The sequence below is a fragment of the Schistocerca gregaria genome, chromosome 9, assembly GCF_023897955.1.
Source record: "Schistocerca gregaria isolate iqSchGreg1 chromosome 9, iqSchGreg1.2, whole genome shotgun sequence".
Lineage (NCBI taxonomy): Eukaryota > Metazoa > Arthropoda > Insecta > Orthoptera > Acrididae > Schistocerca > Schistocerca gregaria.
Window position 1 is genome coordinate 171,871,156 of NC_064928.1, and position 27,543 is coordinate 171,898,698.

At 40.9% G+C, this 27,543-nt stretch overlaps 1 protein-coding gene across 1 annotated transcript in view; it reads left to right on the top strand.

Annotated features, from left to right (window-relative positions):
- Positions 1 to 27,543, top strand: part of LOC126291695 (nuclear factor related to kappa-B-binding protein-like) — a 197,994-nt gene that overhangs the window by 7,999 nt on the left and 162,452 nt on the right. Inside the window, exons 3-5 of the mRNA XM_049985324.1 lie at positions 8,697 to 9,010; positions 13,756 to 14,057; positions 26,456 to 26,788. Of these exons, the coding sequence (XP_049841281.1) occupies positions 8,697 to 9,010; positions 13,756 to 14,057; positions 26,456 to 26,788 (949 nt within the window). The remainder of the gene's footprint in view (positions 1 to 8,696; positions 9,011 to 13,755; positions 14,058 to 26,455; positions 26,789 to 27,543) is intronic.

Here is a 27,543-nt window from a genome sequence, read left to right on the forward strand (position 1 = left end):
CTGTTAACCAGCCACCAACCACTGCTACTCTGTATCACCAAGTATTGCCTTGGCCTTGAAAAGCTCAACCACATCCCTAACCATTGCTTTGACTACCTGTATTTGTTTCCTGAGATGAGGCATGTGCTACCTAAAATCCTCCCATGTCACACAAAGTACTCTTCCCCCATCCACCCAACTTACAGAATATCATTCTCCATTCTTACCCTAATCCTGCTCTCAATCTTGCACCCTTGGGTAATTTCTTTGTGGTCAACTCAGGTACATGACTGTCCCATACACCCCCATCTCCCACCAAAGTCCAGTCACAGACAGAGTCTACCCTATAAAAGGCAGGGCCAGGTGTAAAAGCAGTCAATTTGTAGATGAGTTATGCTGCAATTACTGCGCAGCTTCCTGTGTGGGCATGACAAGTCACCAACTGTTAACTCACACAAGTGGCCACCACGAGACTGTGGAAAACTGTAAACTTGACCATTCAGCTGCCATACATGGTGAAAACGACAACACTTCTGACTTCAGCAATTGCTTCACTACATGGACCATGTGGATACTCCCTTCCAGCACAAGTTTCTCTGAGCTACACAGGTGGGAACTGTATCTCCAGTATAGTCCGAGCTATCATAATCCTTGTGGCTAAACATAAGCTAACTTGTTTACCACTACCTTTTCCCTTCCCTCTTTTGTCTACACCACTCCTTGCCTGTTCTTCACTGACCCCCCCCCCCCATGTGGACTCAGGTGCTCTCTCCCTCAACTCCCTCTCCTCCTTCCCCTTCCCTTGATCCACATTTCTCCATTACACTCTGCCCTCCCTGTGTCTGTCTTCATCACCAACTTCCTCTTCTTTCCTCCCTCCCCCCTTCTCTCTCTCCACCTCTTATATTGCACTCACTTCTGAACACCTTTCATCTTCATATGCAGTAAGTGAGTCATCTGTTGAAAGACCATTGCACACTACACCCTCCTTGTCTCACACATCCTTCTCTGTCCTCTCCCCACCTCCATCTACACAGACAACTGCTTTCAATATCCATATTCAATAATTAGTCTCAACACTACCATTGATGTATTTATTTGATTTCCTGTGTGGTTGTGTGTGAATGTGTGTATTCTAGTTAGAAAAAGAACAAGAGCTCGATAGCTAGTGTTAATTGTTTTCTGTTACGTGTTTCTGTATGCCACGCAACTGTCAGCTGTAGGTAAGTAGTTGCCTTTCCTTTATTTTAAGTGTGAACCCACTCATTGGTGATTGTACCCTGTGGTGCTACTACCAAATTGTGGGACTGTTGATGCTGTATTTCACCTGCTGTTCCATACAGCCACAGATGTTTTCTGTGGGATTAAGATCCGGTTAGCAGATGTGATAGGGTACATTAGTGTTTGTAAAACCTTGCAGGTCTCTTTGCACAGCTATTGCCATCTAGGAATAAGGGAGTGTTCCGTGCATGTTCATCATGATGATGTAGAGGAAAGGACTACACTTAGTCACTGAATATATTGAATTAAAGATCTTAGTTCGTGATCACGGCAATCATCTTGACTGAGCCGAAGTAATGGTATAAAGAACACCCTTAAAACATCACAGAATCACCTTTGATCTGAGCACTGTCCCGCACACCTTATTGGATGATTGGTGCACTCAGTGCCTTGCAGAATTGAAAAGAGGCAAAATTATGAACAATGCTACATGTCTCAATAAGCTTCAGTTTTTGTGTGGTTCGGCTCAATGAAGTCATGCAGCTTTATGTACCTCTGTGTCCAGTGATATTTTGCGGGATATCCTGCTCCAGATGTCCACTGCATGCTCTTCCCTTCGCAATGTTTTCTCGAAAACTGGTTCGGATGGACCTGCATTCAATGACAGAAGCAACTCTCATATTTGAAACTGATGCTTGTTGACACAGTGTTAGTGTTGCCAACTTCAACAACATCCCAGTAAGGGATACCAATGATAACTCCAAGTTTTCACCCCAATACTGTTGTTTTACTAAGGGAAGGGCATAGAAAACATATGTTAATCATTTAGTGTAAAATACTATATTATCGTCTTTAAATTTAAGAACTTTTAATCTTCTTTAAACACTTACTAAACATTCTAGGTGTTAAACATTGAACATTAACATGTATTGTTCCATCAAGAGGCTAACCTGTGAGAAGATTTATTTAGCTGTTGTCTTTGCTTTAGGCAACAGTTTCTTGCCATTCTTAACAATTAGAAAAATAAAGAATCCCTGACAACTGTAATTACAACTTGTCACTTACACACTTTGCCTTGAAAGAATCATTATTGATGTGTGCGAGTCACGCATATTTCCTTGCCTATCTTTCAAATCAAACACATTGCCAGTTGATCTGATTAGGAGATGTATTAGCCAGTATCCCTTTGATGTTAGTCATATTTGTACAACAAACAACTAATGTAGAAAGTCAACTGTTGACAGTTGACATATGTTTATGTGTAATTGCCATTGGATTGGAGCTGCAGTTAGTATTGGCTAGTTTAAATAGAGCATTGTTCATTGTTGTCACAACTTTTTGTACTTTAAAGTACTGCTTAGTAATACATAGACTGTGCTGTGGGCTCCTTTATACAGGGTGATTCACGAAGACATGCAAATATTTTAATATGTTATTCTGCAAGTAAAACTAAAGAAAAAAGTTCATATAAACATAGGTCTGCAAATTTTTGCTTACAGAGTTACAGCTAATAAAAGATTTTGCCTGAAATTTGGCAACTTTGCTAATATGAAGCCATCGCAAAACTGTATGAGGTTAAAGTAAAGCATGATTTCCATTTATTTTGTTGTTACTGATCTGGTGAAACTAATAAACCATGTCCCAGATGTGTATCTGCAGTAGTTTTCCAGAATACCAAAATAAGCAAAGAATATTATACAAGTAAATTAGTTTACTTTCAATTAAGATTGCAGAAATGTTTATGTCATTGTAGGCAACCATTAGTGAGTTACTTCAGTTGTTTGTTTACCTTGAAATGAGTTAGTTTTTTGTATTGTTCAGTGAAACAACATAGTAACAACAGTGTATTTAAGTGAAACATTATGGTAACTGTTGTAGTTTGTAGATTATTTATGAAATAGAGATGCCTTTCAAATGTATGGCTGCAGTTAACAAATATCGCATATGTTATCCAACTCGGAGGATTCCAAAATGCATGAACCATTAGCAGAGTCTTTTGAATGTTACGGGAGACAGGTTCTCTACATAGCGTTCATAGTCCTTACGAGTGCTCAATATGTGAAGACGATGATGAGGATACTATGGATGTTGTTCCATGTAGCTCAGGTACCAGTACACAAAATATCTCTCAACGATTAGGCATTTCACACTTTAAGGTATGATGTACACTGTAGTATAATAATCTGTATCTTTACCATAAACAAAAAGTGCATCATTTACATCCAGGAGATCCTGCCCTTCACATGGAGCTGTGCAACTGGTTAAATACTAATCAGCAATTACACAAATATATTTTATTTACTGATGAGGCACAGTTTACTCGAGATGGTATAAACAGTTTACATAACATGCATATATGGTCTGAAGCAAACCCACATGTAACAGTGCAACTCAATTTCCAGCAGCGGATTAGCATAAATGTGTGGTTTGATATAATCAACAGACACTTTATTGGACCATTCATTTTCCCAGGATGTCTAACTAGAGATGCTTCTTACATTTCCTTCAAGAAGAAATGCCCCATGTACTTGAGGATGTTCCGCTTGCTACGCACTTGCAAATGTATTTTCAACAGGGCGGCATGCCTCCACATTTCACCAATGTTGCTAGTACACATTTAAATGAACATTTTCCCCAAGAATGGATTGGTTGTGGTGCTACATGTCTGTGGTCACCCGGATAGCCCGATTAAACACCAATGGATTTTGTGTATGGGGATGGATGAAAGACATAGTTCATGAGGACAAAGTCAATACACGTAAGGCATTACTTGCTTGCATTACGAATGCAATAGACAAAATTAAGCACAACTCTTTGAAACTGAAACAAGCAACAAAATTTGTTCATACATGTGTAGCTAAATGCATTGAACTCGTAGACATTTTGAACATTTGTTGTGAATGTATTGTGAGATTGTATGTACACTGTATAACTTCCTTAACACTGAGCTTCGTTTTTTCTGGTTTAACATGAATTCACGTGTGCTATGGTATTAATAAAAGAAGATTATTGGAAACATTCAAATAGTTTCAGTTAACATTATTACCATCATTTTTCCAAAATTAAATTCTCTACAACTTCTGTTGAAAACTTCGTGCAATTGTCTGGAATTTAAAAATGAAATTGGGCCAAGTAGTTAATAAATTAAAATTTTTACAAAATTATGTCTGTGCTTCTCTGGATGTTCTGGAAAACTACTGCAGATACGCATCTGGGACATGGTTTATTAGTTTCACCAGATCAATACCAACAAAACAAATGGAAATTGTGCTGTACTTTCACCTCATACAGTTTTGTGATGGCTTCATATTAGCGAAGTTGCCAAATTTCAGGCACAATCTTTTATTAACCGTAACTCTGTAACTAAACATTCGCAGACCTATGTTTATATGAACTTTTTTCTGTAGTTTTACTTGTAGAATAACAGATTGAAATATTTGCATATCTTCGTGAATCACCCTATATATTACGCATTTTTTAAAGATGCAACAATTAAGTAAAAATGCATCAAAATAATATTTCTTTCCATCTATATATGCTCCCATTTAAACGTAAAAAAATTGTATCAGGAATATGTCTACCATCACTGTATCCACAGCCAGTTACTCGGCCTGTGAAGTTTGTGATGAAACTTGCACAGACATTTGTGTTGATGCCGTTGATGACACGTTGAATTTCTTCCTTAAGCTGGAGAACTGTTAGTGGTTTATTCTCGTAGAACTTGGACTTCACATAACCCCATAAAAAGAGGTCATATGGAGTGAGGTCACAAGATCTGGGAGGCCATTCCAAGTCACCACATATTAAAATCCCAGACTGAGGGAATTTTTCGTGGAGTAGAGTTATTGTGTCGTAGGATGTGTGACACAGAGCCCTGTCCAGCTGAAACCACATATTGTCCGTATCCGCTTTATCCAGAGCAAGCCAGATGTTGTTTCTGACCATTTCTCAATAACACTCACTGTTAATGTTTACTGCATTACCATCAAAATCTTCAAAAAAAAAAAAAGAAGGGGCCCATCACACCAACTACCCATAAGGCACATCAAACTGTGGTTCATATTGGATGCATGTGGCTCTTGGATAATGCTAGGGTTTTCGTGACCCCAAATATGGCAGTTTTGCCGGTTAATGAACTCACACATGTGAAAATGTGCCTCACCACGGAAGATTATTATTTTTTGCAAAATTGTTGTCCTCTTCTTGTTTGATGAGCATGCACTTGACTAAATTTCTCTATTTTATATGATCTGTGGGTTTAAGATATTATGTCAGCTGAATCTTGTGTGAGTACATAGGATATTCTTTTTCAGAATTCTTTGTAAAGAGGCTGTCAGAAATTGAGAGTGACTTTGCAGTGACTTGTGGCTCACAGCCACACTATCCTGCACCAATGCAATGTTTTATTCCTTACGAACCGCACGATTTCATCCAGGCAATTTTATGGTTGCAACGGAACTTGTTTCCTCAGATATCTTAATCAACTGCAGAATTGTTGATACTGTAGAAGGATTATTACGCCTGAAGATCCTACTAAGTCTATGAACAGTCTCTCATGGCCCTTGATGGTTCCGTAATGAGTTTTATTTATTTTTATTTATTTATTTACACGTCAAGTTCCGTAGGACCAAATTGAGGAGCAAATCTCCAAGGTCATGGAACGTGTCAGTACATGAACTTACAACAAAAGTAATAACAGAGAAAAATAAATGTTCATGAACCTGAAAAAAGTCAGTCTATACGTTTAAGTGAACACTATCAGCAATACAATAAGAATTAGCTTAATTTTTCAAGGAACTCCACGACAGAATAGAAGGAGTGACCCATGAAGAAACTCTTCAGTTTCGATTTGAAAGCGCGTGGATTACTAATAAGATTTTTGAATTTGAGTGGAAGCTTATTGAAAATGGATGCAGCAGCATACTGCACACCTTTTTGCACAAGAGTTAAGGAAGTCCGATCCAAATAGAGGTTTGATTTCTGCCGAGTATTAATCGAGTGAAAGCTGCTTATTGTTGGAAATAAACTAATATTGGTAACAAGAAATGACAATAAGGAATATACATATTGAGAGGCCAATGTCAAAATACCCAGACTCGTGAAAAAGAGGTTGACAAGAGGTTCGTTAACTTACACCACTTATTACCCGAACCGTCCGTTTCTGAGCCAAAAATATCCTTCTATAATGGGAAGAGTTACCCCAAAACATAACACCATACGACATAAGTGAATGAAAATAAGCAGAGTAGACTAATTTACGTGTTGAAATATCACTCAGTTTCGATACTGTTCAAATAGTGAAAATGGCATTATTAAGTCTTTGAACAAGATCCTGAACGTGGGCTTTCCACGACAGCTTACTATCTATCTGAACACCTAGGAAGATGTAAATAAAATAGAAAGAAACGGATGTGCGGATGGATGTGTGCGCACGCGCGCGCGCGCGAGTGTACACCTGTCCTTTTTTTCCCCCCTAAGGGAAGTCTTTCCGCTCCCGGGATTGGAATGACTCCTTGACTCCTTACCCTCTTCCTTAAAACCCACTTCCTTTCGTCTTTCCCTCTCCTTCCTGAAGAAGCAACCATCGGTTGCGAAAGCTAGTAATTCTGTGTGTGTGTTTGTGTGTTTTGTTCATTGTGCCTGTCTGCCGGCGCTTTCCCACTTGGTAAGTCTTGGAATCTTTGTTTTTAATATATGGACACCTAGGAATTTGAACTGTTCAGTTTCACTAATCATATGCCCATTCTGTGAGATTAAAACGTCAGGTTTTGTTGAATTTTGTGTTAGGAACTGTAAAAACTGAGTCTTACTGTGATTTAATGTTAGTTTATTTTCTACAAGCCATGAACTGAGGTCATGTATTGCCCTACTTGAAACCGAGTCAATGTTGCACATAACATCCTTTACTACCAAGCTAGTGTCATCAGCAAACATAAATATTTTAGAGTTACCCATAATACTAGAGGGCATATCATTTATATAAATAAGGAACAGGAGCGGTCCCAACACTGATCCCTGGGGCACCCCTCACTTGACAGTACCCCACTCAGATCCCACATCACAGCCGTTATCAACATTGTGAATAATGACCTTTTGCTGCCCATTGCTAAAGTAAGAGGTGAACCAATTGTGAGCTACTCCCCTTATTCCGTAATGGTCCAACTTCTGGAGCAATATTGTGTGATCAACACAGTCAAATGCCTTTGTTAAATCAAAAAATACGCCAAGCGTTCGAAAATTTTTATTTAGCCCATCCAGTACCTCACAGAGAAAAGAAAATATAGCATTTTCAGATGTCAAACGACTTCTAAAACCGAACTGTACATTTGGTAGCAAATCGTGTGATATAAAGTGATCATTTAACCTTACATACACAGCCTTTTCGATAACTTTTGCAAACACTGATGGCATAGAAATAGGTCTAAAATTATCTACATTATCCCTTTCTCCCTTTTTATAAAGCGGCTTTACTACTGAGTACTTTAATTGCTCAGAAAACTGACCATTCCTAAAGGAAAAATTACAAATATGGCTAAATACAGGGCTAACATGTGCAGCAAAGTACTTTAATATTCTACTAGACACTCCATCATAACCCTGAGAGTCCTTAGTCTTCAGTGATTTGATTATTGTCTCAATCTCCCTCTTGTCTGTATCACAGAGGAGTATTTCAGATGTCAATCTCGGAAAGGCATTTGCTAAGAAATTTATATGATTTCCTGTAAATACTAAATTTTTATTTAATTCACCAGCAATGCTCAGAAAATGGTTGTTAAATACTGTACATATATCTGATTTATCAGTAACAGAAATATTATTACTGCAAACTGACTTTATATCGTCAACCTTGTGCTGGTGACTAGACACTTCCTTCACAACTTACCATATGGCTTTAATTTTATCCTGTGAATTAGCTATTCTATTTGCAAACCACATACTAAGCCTTGCTAATAACATTTTTAAGCACCTTACAGTTTGTAATGAGCTACTGTAGCTTGATTGTGACTACTTCTAACATGATAATAACATGTTCCTCCTTTGTGAACCGCTCCGTAGCAACTGTGATCCTGAAATATGCAAACAATTGACCAAATAATCAGAATGACAACCAATATCACAAATGGAAACAAAATTTTACCACTTAATTTAAAAATTGTGTAATGTATGAGAGACCCTATATTCAAGTTACTTTGATGCCTGACTTAAGCAAACTCAAACTTAACAGCAGTTCTTATAGTCCTAACAGTCATATAATTTCAATAGATAAAGCTACACAAATCAGGTAAATTTGTGGAAAAACGTTTTCACATTACATATGTTGTGGCTACAGAAAGTACTATGCCATTTACAGCATTCTAAAAGTGCTCATTGTGTCCCTTGTGGCGGCTACTAATATTATGCATGGTGAGCTAGTATTTTTGGCATGCTTATTGAGGTTTGGCCTATATTTCCCGTTGTATGTATCTGACAGAGAAAATCTTTGATCTGTTCTCTAGAATGTGGCAGCGGAACTACTTCAGACGAGTGATGAAGGCAGTACTGCTGTCTCGTCAACATTACTTGGAAGAAGCAATGTCACAGCCACCCGGCCACCACCGTCACACTCGCCAGAACGACATGACGTCTCATCAACCGTTCTCCACTTCTCCAGCAGAATCGTTGCCAGGCTATACAAACAATGCATCCTTTTCCGCAGCTAAAAAAATTGCTGCAGAAAGCCGTGCTCGTAGACGCTACTTTCGAGAGCTTGCTGCTGTCCGTGAGGAAGTTGGCCAGAGTGACCATAGTTCTGAAGATGAGAACTATCCTGGTAACATGTTTTCTTATATTATTGCTGCTACCTGTAATCTTTATGGACACTTGATATTTAGTATCCTCACTTTGTTGTGAGCATATAAGTGTTTCTAATCCAGCATCTTTGTCTCTGTCTTTTTTTTTTTTTTTAGTCTGTGGGTTGGTTTTTCTATTTCTTGTTTTCACAGATAAGAGTAGAAAACTGGGATGAATGAGTGGGTTACTAGAGGGGCGGGAGTATTGCATTGTCTGTAGAGAAGCAATATCAGTAGAGTGACTTCGAATATGGACTAGTTATTTGATGTCACCTGAGTAAAAGATCCATCAAAGACCTTTCAACCCTTCTAAAGTTGCAAAAGTCTGCTGTTGGTCTTACGAGGGCTATGCTGAAAGTTTTTAGCAGTCTGTAAACCGTAAGGTGGAGGACAATGGGGTTGTCTTCATTCGAAAGAGTGATGGTTTTCGACCTCGGGATGTGCACGCAGCCTCTGGCTAACGGTGAACCCCCCCACAGCATGGTAAGAAAGCACAGGCAGTGCTGAGTCAGAGATGGTGCAGGATGAAGCTGTCGCGCTGCAACTTTTGCGCCATGATTTTTTACGATTATAAAAAGAGTTTAAGTGCCAAAGAATGCCATTCTTCTTTGCTGCGTGTTTTTGGTGAAGCTTCCCCTTCTAGGGCCACAGTTGGAAATTGGTTTCGCAAGTTTTCAAGGGGTCGGCAGTCAATTGAAGAGGAACCACGTCCCAATCGGCCGGCAACAGCTTTGACTCCTGAAAGCATTGATGCTGTGAGAAAAATAATCAAAGAAGATCCACATCTTACATTTTGCGAAATTGAAGGGACCCTAAATATTGGATCGAGAGCAGCACAGACGATCGTTTATAGTCACTTAGGCCTTGCTAAGAGATGTGCTCGTTGGGTGCCACATTCCCTGACAGAAAGCCAAAAGGAGACGAGAGTGGACTGGTGTCATTTCATGCTCGAAAAATTCAGTGGAGGGAAGTCCCGAGACACCTAACATATCACCACAGGTGATGAAACATGGGTCTACCATTATGACCTTGAAACGAAGAGACAGCCTTCTGTGTGCTGCTTTCCAGGGGAGGAACCACCCATAAAAGTTCAACGAAGTCGGAGCTCTGGAAAAAAGATGGTGGCAACTTTTTTCACAAAGATGTGACCTCGGACACATGTCGTACAGTCAATGCCGAATGGTACGTGAACGATTGTCTTCCAAAAGTCATCGTCACGTGGAAGTCACAGCATTCAAAGTCCTAGAGTGGGCACCTTCTGCTGCATCACGACTATGTATCTGTGCACAGGGCTGCCAGAACGATGGACTTTCTGGAGAAGGAAAAAGTGCGAGTGTTACCCCATCCCCCCTATTCATCTGACCTGGCCCCCTGTGACTTCTTTCTGTTCCCTAAGGCTAAGGAAAAAATTCGAGGGCAGCGGTTTTCATCAGATGAAGAGGCCGTTGCAGCGTACGAGAGTGCACTAAGTGACATCCCAAAAGAAGCTTGGACTGACACATTTTCTATGTGGTTTCAGAGAATGGAAAAATGTATACATGCTAATGGAGAGTATTTTGAAAAGTTGTAAACGTTTTTTTGCAAATAAATTTTTTTTCACACATTCTACTAAAAGCTTTTGGCATAGCCCTCGTATGTCTGTGAAGTGTAAATGTAAAGGAATAAGCACAGCCAAACCAACGACAGGCAGACCTCATGTACTGACAGACAGGGACCATCGAGAATTGTGGAGGGTAGTTGTAAAAATATCCCATGAAATCAGTGGAAGGAATCATTTGACAGTTCCAAACTGTTACCAGCAGTCCAGCTAGCACAGTGAATGTGCATAGGGAGTTATTAAGAGTGGGGTACAATGGACAAACAGTTCCCCATGAGGTACACATCACTGTAGTCAATGCTGCATTTGAGGTGGTATAAAGAGCAATGTCTTGTGACAGTGGGTATCTGGAAATGAGTGATTTCGGGTGAGGAATTGTGCTATAACCTGTAACAATTTGATGGGATACTTCGGTTTTTAGCGAATGCCTGCAGAATGTTACCTGCCATTCTGTGTAATGCCAACAGTGAAGTATGGAAACGCAACTCGCCCTTTTTTCGCTTGATATCTTGCGAACCATGGATGAAGGGTATCAGATGGATGCCATATTCCTTGACTTCCGGAAAGCGTTTGACTCGGTGTCCCGCTGCAGACTCCAAACAAAGGTACGAGCGTATGGGATTGGTTCCCAAATATGTGAATGGCTCGAATACTTCTTAAGTAATAGAACCCAATACGTTGTCCTCGATGGTGAGTGTTCATTGGAGCTGAGGTTATCATCTGGAGTGCCCCAGGGAAGTGTGGTGGGTCCGCTGTTGTTTTCTATCTACATAAATGATCTTTTGGATAGGGTAGATGGCAATGTGTGGCTGTTTGCTGATGATGGTGTACGGGAATAAGTCGTTGAGTGACTATAGGAGGATACAAGATGACTTGGACAGGATTTGTGATTGGCTGCATATAGGCAGTCATTTTTCCCTCATTCTGTTTGGGAGTGGAACAGGGAGAGAAGATGCTAGTTGTGGTACGAGGTACCCTCCGCCACGCACCGTATGATGGATTGCGGAGTATGTATGTAGATGTAAATGTAGATAGTGTTATGGTACAGGTATGCTTTTTATGATAAGGCTGTGGTCCCTTACTGCACATAAGAAAATAATTGTGGAAGGATATGAACACATTTTACAGCATAGTGTACATACTGCATACAGTATAGGAATAGTTCAGAGACAGTTGCAACAGCATCTGTGAGGCAATCGCTTGTGGACAATAATTTTCTGGCAATGGACTGACCTGACCAACGTCTTGACTCAAATCAAATAGAACTTTTTTGGGACGAGTTAGAATGTCGACTTCACTCCAGACACAAATGTCCGACGTCAGTACCTTCTCTGGTTTCGGTGCTTGAGGAAGAATGGGCTGTCTTTCCTCCAGACATTGAGACAACTGATTAAAAGTGGCTCCAGCAGAATTCAAGCTGTCAAGCAAGTGAATGGTGGACACAACCCATATTAATGCCTACTACACACATCAAAAAAAGTTTTGCCTCACCCCGGTTCCCAGAACTCCTGAAGATAGACATTGACTGTGGATATTGTATCACAGACACAGTCCCTTTGACTGTTCAGATATGTCACTAAACCTGTCCAAAGATGTAAACAGTCGTGCATGAACAGTGCCTATTAGACGGAGGAGCTCTGACAGCCGATCAGTTCCAGTCATTCCACCAGGAAGTAGGTACACTGCTCATGTTGTCTATAGTTCAACCCTGCTTCAACAGTCAGTACTACAGTTTGATCGCGTTTGCATTGTTACTTTGTGCCAGGAAGGGCTCTCAACAAGGGAAGTGTCTAGGCGTCTCGGAGTAAACCAAAGTGATGTTGTTCGGACATGGAGGAGATACAGAGAGACAGGAACTGTAGATGACATGCCTCGCTCAGGCTGCCCATGGGCTACTACTGCAGTGAATGACTGCTACCTACGGATAATGGCTAGATGGAACTATGGCAGCAATGCCACCATGTTGAATAATGCTTTTTGTGCAGCCACAGGGCATCATGTTACGACTCAAACTGTGTGCAATCGGCTGCATGATGCGCAAATTCACTCTCAACATCCATGGTGAGGTCCATCTTTGCAACCACAACACCATGCAGCGCGGTACAGATGAGCCTGACAACATGCCGAATGGACCTCTTAGGATTGGCATCACGTTCTCTTCACCAGTGAGTGCCCCATATGCCTTCTACCTGACAATCGTTGGAGGCATGTTTGGAGGCAACCCAGTCATGTTGAATGCCTTAGACACACTGTCCAGCGAGTGCAACAAGATGGAGGTTCCCTGCTGTTTTGGGGTGGCATTATGTTGGGCCTATATACGCCGCTGGTGGTCATGAAAGGTGCGATAACGGCTGTACGATACATGAATGCCATCCTCCGACTGATAGTGCAACCATATCGGCAGCATATTGGTGAGTCATTCGACTTTATGGATGACAATTCGCACCCCCATAGTGCACATCTTGTGAATGACTTCCTTCAGGATAACGACATCACTCGACTACAGTGGCCAGCATGTTCTCCAGACATGAACCCTATCTAACATGCCTGGGATGCATTGAAAAGGGCTGTTTATGGATGATATGACCCACCAACCACTCTGAGGGATCTATGCCAAATTGCTGTTGAGGAGTGGGACAATTCGGACCAACAGTACCCTGATGAACATGTGGATTGTATGCCATGATGAATACAGGCACGCATCAATGCAAGAGGATGGGCTTCTGGGTATTAGAGGTACCGTTGTACATAGCAATCTGGACCACCACCTCCGAAGGTCTTGCTGTATGATGGTACAACATGCAATGTGTGGTTTTCATGAGCAATAAAAAAGGCAGAAATGATGTTTATGTTCATCTCTATTCCAATATTCTGCACAGGTTCCAGAACTCTTGGAAACAAGTCAATGCAAAACTTTTTTTGATGTTGTATTACGTGTCCAGATACGTTTGATGCTATGAACTGAGAGGTAATGGTGGGGTGGCAGAGTTAATGCGGAAGTGTGTGTGAGAGGTCATTTGGAGTTACGATGTGCTTGAAAACTGTGAATTGCTGTACACTATTAGTTTTTGTGACTGTAAATTAATGCTACCTTGTCTTTTAACATATCTGATATTTGCAATTCCACAGAAGGTCCTCCGCCCAGACTGAGCAAACGGCAGAAACGGCAACTGGCGGCTCTGCAGAGCTCGCTGCGGACGGACTCCGGCGGCTTCGTCGCCGGCGGGGAGAACAGTCCCACGCGGCACTGGCCCGCCGTCGCGTCTACTCTGTCTGTCCGGTCGGGGGATGTCGGCGGTGGTGCCGGGGACCTTCTGCTGGCCGGGCTGGATGCAGGGTATGCCAGTGCGAGTGGCAGCCTGTACGAGCCAGGGGAGGAGACCTACCGTGCCATGCTCTACCGCCACAAGAGGCGAAGAGCACACGGAGATGTGAGTCTTTTGTCCATTCTAATGTTCAGTCCCATTCTCCGAAAGTTCTGCATGTACATGTGTTGCTATGCTGTTTGCGTTTATTTATCATAAGGCAAACTGAGATCTATAAGTTCCAAATTACAAATATTCATCTTCCTGAAACTTCCTGGCAGGTTTAAACTGTGTACCAGACCAGAAATCTAACCTGGGACCTTAGCCTTTCACAGGCAAGTGCTCTATTGGCTGAAGTACTGGCAGAAGTAAAGCTGATATGATGGGTCATGATTTAAGCACGGATAGCTCATTCAGTAGAGCACTTGCCCACAAAAGGAGAAGGTCCGATGTTCGAATCCTTGTTCATCGTGCAATTTTAATCTGACAGAAAGTTTCGTATCACTACAAACTACGCTGCAAAGTGAAAAATTCATTCTGGAGACTCCTCCATCTCCTCTTCCTCGTCTGCTTCTTCTTCTTCTTCATCATCTTTGTCTTCTTTGTCTTCTTCTTCCTTTTCAGGTCTTTCTTTAGGGTTCTAATCTAGGTATTTGGTGAGTGTCCAGTGCCGTCTTTTGATTCTTTTAGGTCAAGTATTGTTCTTGTCGAATTGTTGGGTTTACATCCCACGACATGCCCCTACTAGTGTAGGCAATTCAATTGAAGCTTTTCTGTTACGTTTTCTACCTTAAACGTGCCAAGGATGTGGACATTTCTTACTCTGTCCTTTAGGATCGCTGCTCCAGACCAGCATGGTGTACTTGTTTCTGTAACCTGGAGCTTCCATTCATCTGGTTTGCACATGGTCCAAAATACTAAATTGTACATTAGAAGTGGTCTTATTGCTTGTTTGTTCATTTATCCTTTGACTTCAATCACAGTCTTCTCATTGCAGAGGGAGCCTGTTCATGACTTGCATCCCTACAACCCAATTTTCACACAGTTTTTAGTGTCTTTATCCACGGAAACTGCAGGTGTCATTACTCGAACTGATCGGTCGGCGTTATAAGGGTATCGTCGAGATGCAGTTTTGGTTTAGAACTGGTGGCCACTCTTGAAAAGCTGCAATACATATACTCTGTTTTGGTACTACATACTGTAAGTCCTCTATATTCTAGCAACGTGCCTGATGCTTGAAGATAATTGTGAATTTCTGCTATTAGAACTATGTTATCAGCATACAAAAGTTTTAAGTGCAGTTGGCTTCAGTGGTTGTTCTAAGACACAGTTCGTGACTGTATTAAACAGCAGCAGACTCAAAGCAGATCCTTTGTGGACACCCCCACCCCAAACTCTTATCTCAACTTCTTCACTGATCCCTGCAGATATTACAGATTTTGTCTGTAAAATCTCACACATGTCTTTCAGAATGTAGAACTAGCACTCTGGGACACATTGCATGCAAAGAGCTTGCCGTATAAGCCTTCTCAGCACTTGCTCAGCAGTATTATCGAGGCAAACAAACACAAGATAGAGGTATTTCCTGAGATCAATGTATTTTTCGATTAGGATTTTAACATTATAAACAGTGCCAATAGCGCCTATCCTTTCGCAAAACCACATCAGTCGGTCATAGTTTTTGTTGCCTTATTTGATATGTTTGTAAGCACTCATCCTCATTGTTTCTGATATTGATTGTTCTGCATAACAGTTTCTGTTCTGCCGTTTTGTAGAACAGAATTACATTATATAAGTCTGGAGGCTTTTGTGGCTGCTGTTAAAATATTCTGGGTTGTTAGGCCATGTCATATTTCTTATGTGCCAGACTTGAACCTGTAGTTCCCAATAACCACAAACAGTCACCATAATCATCTTGGATATCTGTGCACACTTTCTAAACCCACTCAGACCTCCATATGCTACATTGTGTACCTCTGGGGTCATAGGCCATATGACATACGAAAGTTTGGGTCAGTCCTGGAAGTTTGCTTGGGTGACCAAAAGCAGTTAAGGAAACCGCTCGTGGAAAGTGAGAGATCTAGGTTAGTGCCTCAGTCCAGCACATATTTTCACATGTCACCAATAGGTAAAATCTTCATATCTCATGGTTATGACTTTCGTAAGCAGTTGGAAATCACTCTGACTACTGTCAAAGAATAGGCAGCTGCTGCAAATCGGTGTGTTGGAAGAGCCCCTATGACTCGTGCACCTGTGGTACCTGTACCAGAGATGTCTCAAGTATTATCCTCTCTCGTACTCGTAGATACTGCCTCCTCTGCAGAAAGTACAGAATCTGTCATTACTTGTCCACTTCGCCATGAGTGGCATCCCAGTGGTAGATCTAGGCATCCTGTATGGGGTGGATGGTGATCAGGAAGGACTCGGGGTATTGTATTGACCCCTCTAACTGGCAAGTTTGAAGTGCTGTCTTTCACTGAAACTGAAACTCACTTTACCTGCTTGAGGAAATTTGTTTTGGCCGGTGTCAGGAGGACGGAAACACAGAAACTGCATCTATTAATCATCAGCAGTTCAAACATATGGCAAATGATGGTAGCAAGGGACAGGGAAGGACACCAGGTGCACTCAGTGTGTATGCTTTGAGGCCTCATTCAACATGTTGAAGAAGCTATTCCAGCAGCCACTGAAGGAACAGGGTGCAACCAATTGCAGACTGTGCTGCACATTGGAACAATGAGGTCATACTCGGATCATTCCAGCAACTGGCAGAGAAGACCATCCTCGCGTATGGAGTTTCAATGAAACTCACAGTGTACAGCATTGTCCCCAGAACTGATTGTGGCCCTTTGGTTCTGAGTCAAATGGAAGGACTGAACCAGAGACTCCAAAGGTTCTGTGACAAAGTAGGCTGCAATTTCCTGGACTTACGCCAAGGGGTTGAGAACTGTAGGGTCCTCCTAAATGAGTCAGGAGTGCACTTACACATCAAAGCCTGCTATTCAGGTAGATTAGATGACACTCCATCTAATCCATATAACAATAGTTGTGGGAAACCTACAAGTATCTGTGTAAGATCGAAAGAAATGCCTCCTATAGGTGGAAGTATTAAAATCCTAATTGTTAAATGTTGAAGCATTCGCAACAAAGTTCCAGAGCTTGAAGCCCTCCTGAAAAGCAGTGAAGCTTAAATAATATCAGGTACAGAAAGCTGGTTGAAACCTGGAATTTATAGCAGTGAGATTTTTGGGGAAAATGTATGTGTATATTGGAAGGATAGGCATATTGGAAATGGGGGTGATGTATTTGGCACAGTAGTCAAGAAACTCAGATCCACTGAGATCAGAACTGAAGCTGCATGTGAAATGTTTTGGGCAAGACAGTATCAGGGATGGGCATAAAATCCTTCTATTGTGCATCAGGCTCATCTCCTGATATAACCAAAAACTTTATAGAAAATCTAATTTCACATGTACGTAAGTTCCCCTGTCATGCTGTAGTCATTGGTGGAGACTTTAATCATCCAACAACCAGTTGGGAAAATTACATTTTTGTTACTGGTGGGCATGATAACATATCCTCTGAAAAATTGTTAAATGTGTTCTTCGAGGACTACCTAGAACAGACAGTTCGTAACCTTACTCATTATGGAAATGTATTGGATCTAATGGCAACAGATAGACCTTGCCTCTTTGAGGATGCCCACATCGAAACTGGAGTCGGTGATCATGATGTGGTTGTGGAAACGATGATTACCAAAGCACAACTAAAACAAGCAGAAAGATATATATGTTTAGTGAACTAGACAAAAAATTAGTAGTGTCGTATCTCAGTGAGGAAAATGAAACTATCAGCGTAAGGCAGGAGCATGTAGAGGAACTAAAGACCCAAGTTTAAAAGAATGATTGCTCATGCATTAGATAGGTATGTACCCAGTAGAACAGTTCATAATGGAAGTGATCGTCCATGGTATAAAGTCAATGTAAAGAAACTTCTTAACAAATAGAGATTAGTGGTTAATACGTGTAACACCAAGCACAGGGCTACAGATGGAGAGATGCTGAATGAAACACATTTTGCTGCATGATGCCTTCAATGACTACCATAACAGAATAATTTCAGATGATCTTTGATGGAACCCAAAGGAATTCTGGTTGTATTTAAAGGCTGTTAGTGGTAATAGAATAAGGGCCCAGTACCTAGGGAATGAGATAGGGATTGAAATTGAGTATAGCAAAGCAAAAGCTGAAATGCTTAACGCCATTTCCAAATGTTCCTTTATAAAGGAAAGCTCAGGAGCAATGTCCCAGTTTAATCCTCCTACCAATGAAAAGATGAGGGGAAATAAGTATTAGTGTCAGTGGTGTTAGGAAATAGCTGAAATCGTTAAAACTGAACAAAGCTCATGGTCCGATGGAATCCCTGTCAGATTCTGTACGGAATTTGTGGCTGAGTTAGCCCCTCTTTTAACTATAATCTATTGTAGATCCCTTGAACAAACAGTCATGCCCACTTCTTGGCAAGAGGCATGTGTTACAGTCGTTTACAAGAAGGGTAGTAGAAGTAATCATCAAAACTACTGTGTCCAGTATCCTTGACATTGATTTGTTGTAGAATCTTAGAACATACTCTGAGTGTAAAGATAATAAGGTATCTTGCACAGAATGACTGCTTCCATGCCAACCAAGATGGATTCCAAAAATATTGATTATGTGAACTTGCACTTCCCTCATATGACTTACTGAAAACTTTGGATCAAGGCAGTCTGGTAGCTGCAGTATTTATTGGTTTGCGAGAAACATTTGATTCGGTACCACACCTATGTTTACTGTCAAAACTATAGTCACATCAGGTGAAATTTTTGAGTAGATTGAGTAGGAAGGACGTAACGTGTTATCTTGAATGGAGAGTCATCATTAGGTGTTGAAGTAACTTTTTGTGTGCCCCAGGGAAGTATGTTGGGACCCTGCTGTTCACGTTGTACATTAATGACTTTTTTGTATATTAATAGTTTTGCTTATCTGTGTGTGCTTTAGCTGTTCATTTGCACATTTTTGACATGGTTTTTGCATTTTTGCAAATACCGTTTTTGACTATGTTACGATATTTCTAGAATGAAATTTTCACTCTACAGCGGAGTGTGCGCTGATATGAAACATTCTGGCAGATTAAAACTGTGTGCCAGACCGAGACTCGAACTCAGGACCTTTGCCTTTTGCGGGCAACTGCATTACCAACTGAGCTACCCAGGCACGACTCACGTCCCATTGTCACAGCTTTAATTCCGCCAGTACCTCGTCTCCTACCCTCCAAACACAGAAGCTCTCCTGCAAATCTAGAAGAACTAGCACTCCTGGAAGAAAGGATATTGTGGAGACATGGCTTAGCCACAGCCTGGGGGGTGTTTCTAGAATGAAATTTTCACTCTACAGCGGAGTGTGCACTGATATTAAACTTCCTGGCAGATTAAAACTGAGTGCTGGCCCGAGACTCGGGACCTTTGCCTTTCTCAGGCAAATGCTTTACCAACTGAGCTACCTAAGCACGACTCACGCCCCATCCTCACAGCTTCAATTCCGTCAGTACTTCGTCTCCTACTTTCCAAACTTCACAGAAGTTCTGCCAGGAAGTTTCATATCAGCGCACACTCTGCTGTAGAGTGAAAATTTCATTCTAGAAACATCCCCCAGGCTGTGGCTAGGCCATGTTTCCGCAATATCCTTTTTTCCAGGAGTGCTAGTTCTGCAAGGAGAGCTTCTGTGAAGGTCGGACGGTAGGAGACGAGGTACTGGCAGAATTAAAGCTGTGAGGACGGGCCGTGAGTCGTGCTTGGGTAGCTCAGTTGGTAGAGCACTGGCTGTGAAAGGCAAAAATCCTGCATTTGTGTCTCAGTCCAGCACACAGTTTTAATCTGCCAGGAAGTTTCTTATGTTGCGATGATTTGAAAATGGATTCCAACCTTGCAGAACTAGCACCCCTGAAAAAAGGATATTGCGGAAACGTGGCCTAGCTACAGCCTGGGGGATGTTTCTAGAATGAAATTTTCACTCTACAGCAGAGTGTGCACTGATATGAAACTTCCTGGCAGAACTTCTGTGAAGTTTGGAAGGTAGGAGACGAAGTACTGACTGAATTGAAGCTGTGAGGACGGGGCATGAGTCGTGCTTAGGTAGCTCATTTGGTAGAGCACTGGCTGTGAAAGGCAAAGGTCCCACATTCATGTCTCGGTCTGGCACACAGTTTTAATCTCCCAGGAAGTGTCTTATGTTGCGATGATTTGAAAATGGATTCCAACCTGAAACTAATTGGCGAGCGAATAAAAAATATGAAGTTTTGCAACTTTGGCTGTTTTTTTTTGTTGTACTGATTAACAGAAGTTGCTAACTTGAAATTATTCTAGTATGCAGAAAGTTCATAAATATTAATAGTAACCTCAGACTTTTTACAGATGATGCAGTTATCTATAATGAAGTAATATTCGAAAGAAACACTGTAAAGATTCAGTCAGATCTTGATATAATTTGAAAGTGGTACAGAGTTTGGAATCTTACTTTAAATGTTTAAAAATGTAAAATTGTGCACTTTGCAAAAAGAAAAAAAAAAAAAAAAAAACGTAATGCCCTAGGACCATAATATCAATGAGCTATTGTTGTAGTCGTCCAACTCAGACAAATGTCTAAGTGTAACACTTTGTAGCGTAAGAAATTCAATTATCACGTAGGCTCAGTCATGGTTAAAGCAAATGGTAGTCTTGGTTTTATTGGTAGAATACTGGGGCACTGCAATCAGTCTACAAAGGAGAGTGCTTAAAAATCACTTGTATGACCTGTTCTGGAATATTGCTTTAGTTTGTGGGAACCTACACCAAAAAGGACTAACAGGCGATATTTAACATATACATAGAAGGGCAGTTAAAGATATAACTGAATGAATAGGGCAGTTAAAGATATAGTAAAAGAAAGAGACAAAATGATGATTTTTGCAGATGATATGGTAATATGGGGTGATAAATAGATGGATGTACAGTTACAGCTTGATGCGTAGGAGGAAATAATGAAAAGGTATGGATTAAAAATAAATAAAGATAAGAGTGAAGTAATGGTATTTGGAAGAGAGAAAGGGATCAACGGAAATATTACCTTGAATGGAGAAGTAATGGTATTTGGAAGAGAGAAAGGGATCAACGGAAATATTACCTCAAAGTGGTAGAAAGTTTCACTTATTTAGGGAGTGAAATATCTAGGGATGGAAGAATAACTAACGAAATTAATAGGAGGTTACAGAAGGGAGGCAATTTCTATCAAACAATAAAACACCTGATTTGGAATAATGAAGTTTCAGAAAGAGCAAAACTCCTTGTGTATAAGAATTATTACATCCCTATTGTCACCTATAGTGGAGAAACATGGACAATGACAGAAAGGGATTGGAGCAGACTGCAAGCAGAGGAAATGAAATTTTTCAGAGCAATTAAGGGAAAAACAAGAATGGACAGGGTAAGGAATGTAGAGATTAGAAAGGACCTTAAACAAGAAAGTATGAGAGAAGAAACTGAGAGAAAGAGATTAAGATGATATGGGCATGTAAAGAGGATGCATGGGCAGAGACTCCCCAAAATTATGGAAGAACTAAAGATGGATGGGAAAAGACCTAGAGGGTGCCCAAGAACACGGTGGAAAATGGGAGTGAGAATATCTGTAGAAAGGAGAGGTGTGACCTGGCAGCAAGTGGAGGAAGAAAAGTCATGGGAGGACCGGGCCAAATGGAGAGGACTCATCAGCACCCAGACCCGGCAGTAGCTGGAGTGGGATTTGGATATAGATAGACATAGAAGGGCAGTATTAATGATCACAAATTTGTTTGGTCCATGGGAGAATGTCAGAGAGATTCTGAAGGAACTGAACTGGCAGGCTCTTGAAGATAGACATAAACTACCCCAAGATAGCCTGTTAACAAAGTTTCAAGAACTGGCTTTAAATGATATACCACAGCCCTCTACATATTGCTCACATAGGTTTTGTGAGGATAAGAGTACAATAATTATAGCACACACACAGGCATTCAGACAATCATTCTTCCCAACCTCTAACTGTGAATGGAACAGGAAGAAACTCTAATAACTGGTATAGTGGGATGTACCCTCTGCCAGGCACTTAACTGTGCTTTGCTGAGTATAGATTTAGATGTTGAAAGAAACCCAAATAATTGATACAGTGGAATGTACCATCTGTAGTCCACTTCATGGTGATTTGCAGAGTAGAGATGAAGATGTAGAATACTATCTACTGCTTGAATATAAATTGCCAATCATAAAAGTCTGTACTTTTGTCCAGGGACAAAGGAAATGCAGTAAAATTTATTACAAGAAGCAAAACATTATTGGCTGTTCCTTGAGTTGTGACTGTTGAATGAGACTAACCACCTGAAACTATTTAAAGTCTGTCAGGAGCTGTATACTCAGCTGCAGAAACGAAACATGTCTTTACAAACTCTGTCAGTGAGACTGTCAATCTCCTGAACTATGTGTTGTACAATGACATAATTTATCAAGTACATTCAGTGATATATGTAGGTATTTTCTGCAAAATCTGTTGTGAATAGAGTCTAAGTGTTCTCATCCTCAAATAGTGATTGAGCATTGTATGGGTATTTGCATGTGGTGAGTTACACCAACATACACAGATTTTGACTGTGATATTTGTCTTATAGTGTTAAACCTTTAACGTAAGAGTATACTTCTTAAAATGAATCTTTTGTTGTCCCTTGAAGCCTTAGATAGGCAACCTCCAACTGGGAACAGGTACGAAGAGCCAGTTTAGCCATTTAGTAATATATAGATTTATATTGTGAATGAGTGTTCCCAGAATATTATTTCATGGCAGAGAGCAGCACTGTAGGTTCGCTTATTGTAGAATTTAATATTTATAAACCATACTACGCTAATGAGAGTTTTATTGACAGCTTATTGACAAGCATGTCCCAGTTCAAGTCATGCTGAACCCACAGACTTAAAGAGTTCAGCTATGAACTGTGTTGAAAAGATATTCCAAAAGTTCCTATCTAACATAAAGTAAGAAATTGAAAATCCCTGTCAATTCAGAAGAAAATTATAACATGCTTCATGATCGACTCTTTCTACAAATTATCTGAGTATGTAGATTGGAGAATTGAAAAATTTTGTTACAATATTAGAGATAGGAAGTTGCTACTCACCATATAGTGGAGATGCTGAGTCACATTAAGCACAACAAAAAGATTCACATGATAATAGCTTTCAGCCATTAAGGCCTTCGTCAGCAGTAGGTGCGTGCGCGCGCGCCCACATATACACACACACACACACACACACACACACACACACCGGCGCGCGCGCGCACGCGTGCAAACCCAAACGCAACTTGCACACACGTCTGCAGTCTCAGATAAATGAAACCACACATTTTTGTTGTGCCTATTGAGACTCAGTGTCTCTGCTATATGGTGAGTAGCAACTTTCCTTCTCTAATATTGTTACATTCCATCCTGGATTTTCCATTGTTTGAAAACTTTTGTTAGCTTTGTAGCAAACTGCATTTTTAGTCTGAAGCTGTACTGTAAACATAATTCAGTATTTAAAGTTGCAGATACCTTTTTCTTTGAAAAATGCAAGTGTAATCAAGTAAATATAGAGCTACATATAGTACATTGTACATTTGTGCGCTTATGTGTGCATATAAGTCTTATGGTTACAAAATGAAGGGGCGGATTTCCATGTCCTGTTGCTAGAGTGGTGTCAGGTAAGAAGGCTGGTGATGGGGTGATGTGCAGTGACAGAGTGCGGTATATCATGCAACTGCCCAGCCAATAGCATCATTCAGCCGTATCTGTCTGCAACAAGCAGTTTGGAGTCCGCTTGGAACACTTAGTGTCGATTTTCATGTTAGCCCAGGTACGGTGGGTTACTGAGCGTCTGTAGTATCATTATGGGTGGCGTATAGCAAACGTGACAAGTTTTACATTAACAAGTAACAGTGATAGTGTTTGGGGTGTATAAATTTGTCTAGGGAGAGTCAGAAACAGGAATAGTTACACAGCCGGCTGGTGTGGCCAAGCGGTTCTAGGCGCTTCAGCCTGGAACCGCGCGACCGCTATGGTCGCAGGTTCGAATCCTGCCTTGGGTATGGATGTGTGTGATGTCCTTAGGTTATAAATAAAACAGAAAGAAACTTCCACATGGGAAAAATATATTAAAAATAAAGATTCCAAGACTTACCAAGCGGGAAAGCGCCGGCAGACAGGCACATGAACAAAACACACAAACACACACACACAAAATTACGAGCTTTCGCAACTGGCAGTTGCTTCGTCAGGAAGGAAGGAAGGAGAGGGAAAAATGAAAGGGTGTGGGTTTTAAGGGAGAGGGTAAGGAGTCATTCCAATCCCGGGAGCGGAAAGACTTCCCTTAGGGGGGGGGGGGGGGGGGGGGGGGGGGGGGGAAAGGACAGGTGTACACTCGCGCACACACACACACATATCCATCCTGCTTGTGTCTGTGTATGTGCGGATGGATATGTGTGTGTGTGTGTGCGCGAGTGTACACCTGTCCTTTTTTTTTTTTTTTTTTTTTTTCCCCCCTAAGGGAAGTCTTTCCGCTCCCGGGATTGGAATGACTCCTTACCCTCTCCCTTAAAACCCACACCCTTTCATTTTTCCCTCTCCTTCCTTCCTTCCTGACGAAGCAACTGCCAGTTGCGAAAGCTCGTAATTTTGTGTGTGTGTTTGTGTGTTTTGTTCATGTGCCTGTCTGCCGGCGCTTTCCCGCTTGGTAAGTCTTGGAATCTTTATTTTTAATATGTCCTTAGGTTAGTTAGATTTAAGTAGTTCTAAGTTCCAAGGGACTGATGACCTCAGATGTTAAGTCCCATAGTGCTCAGAGCCACTTGAACTTGAATAGTTACACATTGTGTCACTTACCATAGTGGTGCTAGTTACCAGGGTAGGCGACAGGTGGAGAGGGATGTGGGACAGAGTCAGAGAGAACACCAGCACTGCTGCACAGAATTCTTCATCCCTTTCTGCACATAAAGCATCACGCATCTGCCTTCTTGTTTATAAGCGACTATAACAGAATACAAAGATTATTCCTGTTGATGCTGTCTTGATCACTTTTCCTTTTCCATGTATAAAAGTCTATTTTATACAAACAACTTTTTGATCAAAATAGATTACTTGTGGTGGGTGTGCACCACATGTCTGTGTGAAAATTAGGAACCAACCACATTACAATTGAATCAGTGAAGTCAAAGATCAATTGATTGTGCCAAATGCGGAGTTCTAAAATCCTGATTATGCTGAAGACTGTATGTGTGCAGAAATAGGGGACCATGATATTGTCTGCTAACATCGGAAGTTAAACTATTTTTTCCGAGCTCACATGTGTTGTAATACTGAATATAGAGCTTTTGACACTTCTTAATATTTATTTAATTTTTTACTTTGTTTTCATTGCAAAGGTTGCCTGATGAATTGATATTTTACCTGCTAGTGTTCTCCCACAAAAGAGACCAAATGTCTGAAAGCAAAAAGGTATTTCGTTTTTTTGCGATGCCTGGACAAAGAAAAAGCCTGCACTGTATAAATAGGAACATAACTAGACAAAAAAATGTAAATGAGAATTGTTTAAACATTGAAGTAGAAAAATAGACTTGTATCTTATTTGGCACTTAAAAAGAAAATAAGATGCAAAGGATGAAATAAAAAAAGCACTATGTACTGTGTAAATATTGTTTGATCTGTTTGTATTTATAGATTTTCTCATGTGAATAAATGTCGACATTTAGAAGTATTTGGCTGGTAGTTTTCCTATTTTTTTCAGATCGCAGCATTGTAGAGCTCATATTGTATTTCCTTTGTCAAGAACATCCACTGTGAACCAACAAAAACTGTTGTCAGTTATAACTCATTCTGTTGCAATACTTCAACTTTTTTGGAAGGACAACACCTCATAGTCTTGTTTTCTCCATTCAGGTGTCACACTGCACAGCAGACAGCACTTACAGCACACACAGTTTTGATGTCAACATATAAACAAAAATGAGCACTCAAATGCATCTCAATATGAGAATAAAATGCCAAGGAAGACGGCACAGTGGTCAGCACACTGGACTCGAATTCAGGTGGACGACAGTTCTAATCCCTGTGTGACATCCCCGATTTAGGTTTTCCGTGATTTCCCTAAATCACACAAGGCAAATCCTGGCATGATTCTGTGAAAAGGACGTGGTCAATTTCCTTGCCCAATTTTTGCTATTGAGAGATTGTGTCCCATATGTTCTATCTCTAATGATACCTATGTGTTCTGTCTCTAGTGATAGTGTTCTTGATAGGACATTTAACTCTAATCTTGCTCCCTTTTCTAAATAATATGCCAGAGGCAGTGTAATAGACTCACCGGCAACGAGTACTTGAAATTTACTTTGTAGCGTGGTCTTTACGTGATGTGTATAAAAACAAGTTAATAATAATACCTGTTGTTTTTTGTACAGTCACATCCGGATCTGGAGACCCACGGTATCTCGATACATGATGTGGCGACAAGGGCGCAGATGGCTAAGAGACCAATCCCCGCAACACCTCCGCTGCGCTGCCCTCCCTCCGTCAGCCCCACGCCGAACGCTACCTCGTCGCCTGTTAGCACACCTAGTCACCACTACCAGCAGCAACGAGCAGGGACACCACCGAGTACGCCTCACGAGGGAGGGAAGGTGACCGTAAAGCGTCAGAACATGCCAGCGAGGGCAGGAAGTGGGAAAGGAAGCAGTGCCGACCATCAGCATCTCAACAACAGGGCGCCTCATCTTCGCATTGCTAGCCCACAGGTAAGCATCAGTTTTGCTTTTGCACAAATGCAAAGGAATATAACCTATATAAGACATTTTACGTTCAGAGAACAAAAATTGCAACACCACAGTTAAAGCAAATAGCAATGCAAACACCTTAGGCACTTCTGACTGATGCTAATATTGCCTCTAATTATCCAACCACTCTCACGAACCATTGTAAAAGAGTGTCCCCTCATTACCAGGTTCATGAAAAATTTGCATTTTGCAATAAATTCGAATATAGATACGAATTCTGCCCCAAAAGGCAAAAATTCTAACTTATGTAACAGACACGGTTTTATAGAGAATATTATCCAGGTGAACTATTTTATCAGAAATAGTTTGAAATATCTTTATTTTCTTCATATAATAATTGAAAATGTAACCAATTTTTTGTTATTAGTCATCACACGATAAAGCCCAATATGGAAAGATAACGTGTTTTAAAAAAATAGTACACAAGTGTAGCAATGTAGTCATTGGTCTCAGTGTTCTGGCACCAGGCCAATTGCAGATGGTTGAATAGGCTGTATATGATACACAGGGCAATGCAATGTTGTACTCAACTGTCGGACCTAGCACCTTAGAACAAAGAAACACTTGTGATTCTTGAAATTTTCCCAGCTTAAAGAGTATTGGGGCTCCAGCTGGATGATGAAGACCTTTTGCTATGATATTTTGGCTGACAACCATTCAGTCATCTTCAGGTGATTGTTTTGCACTGGTGATTGCTAGTTCACATCACTAGCTTT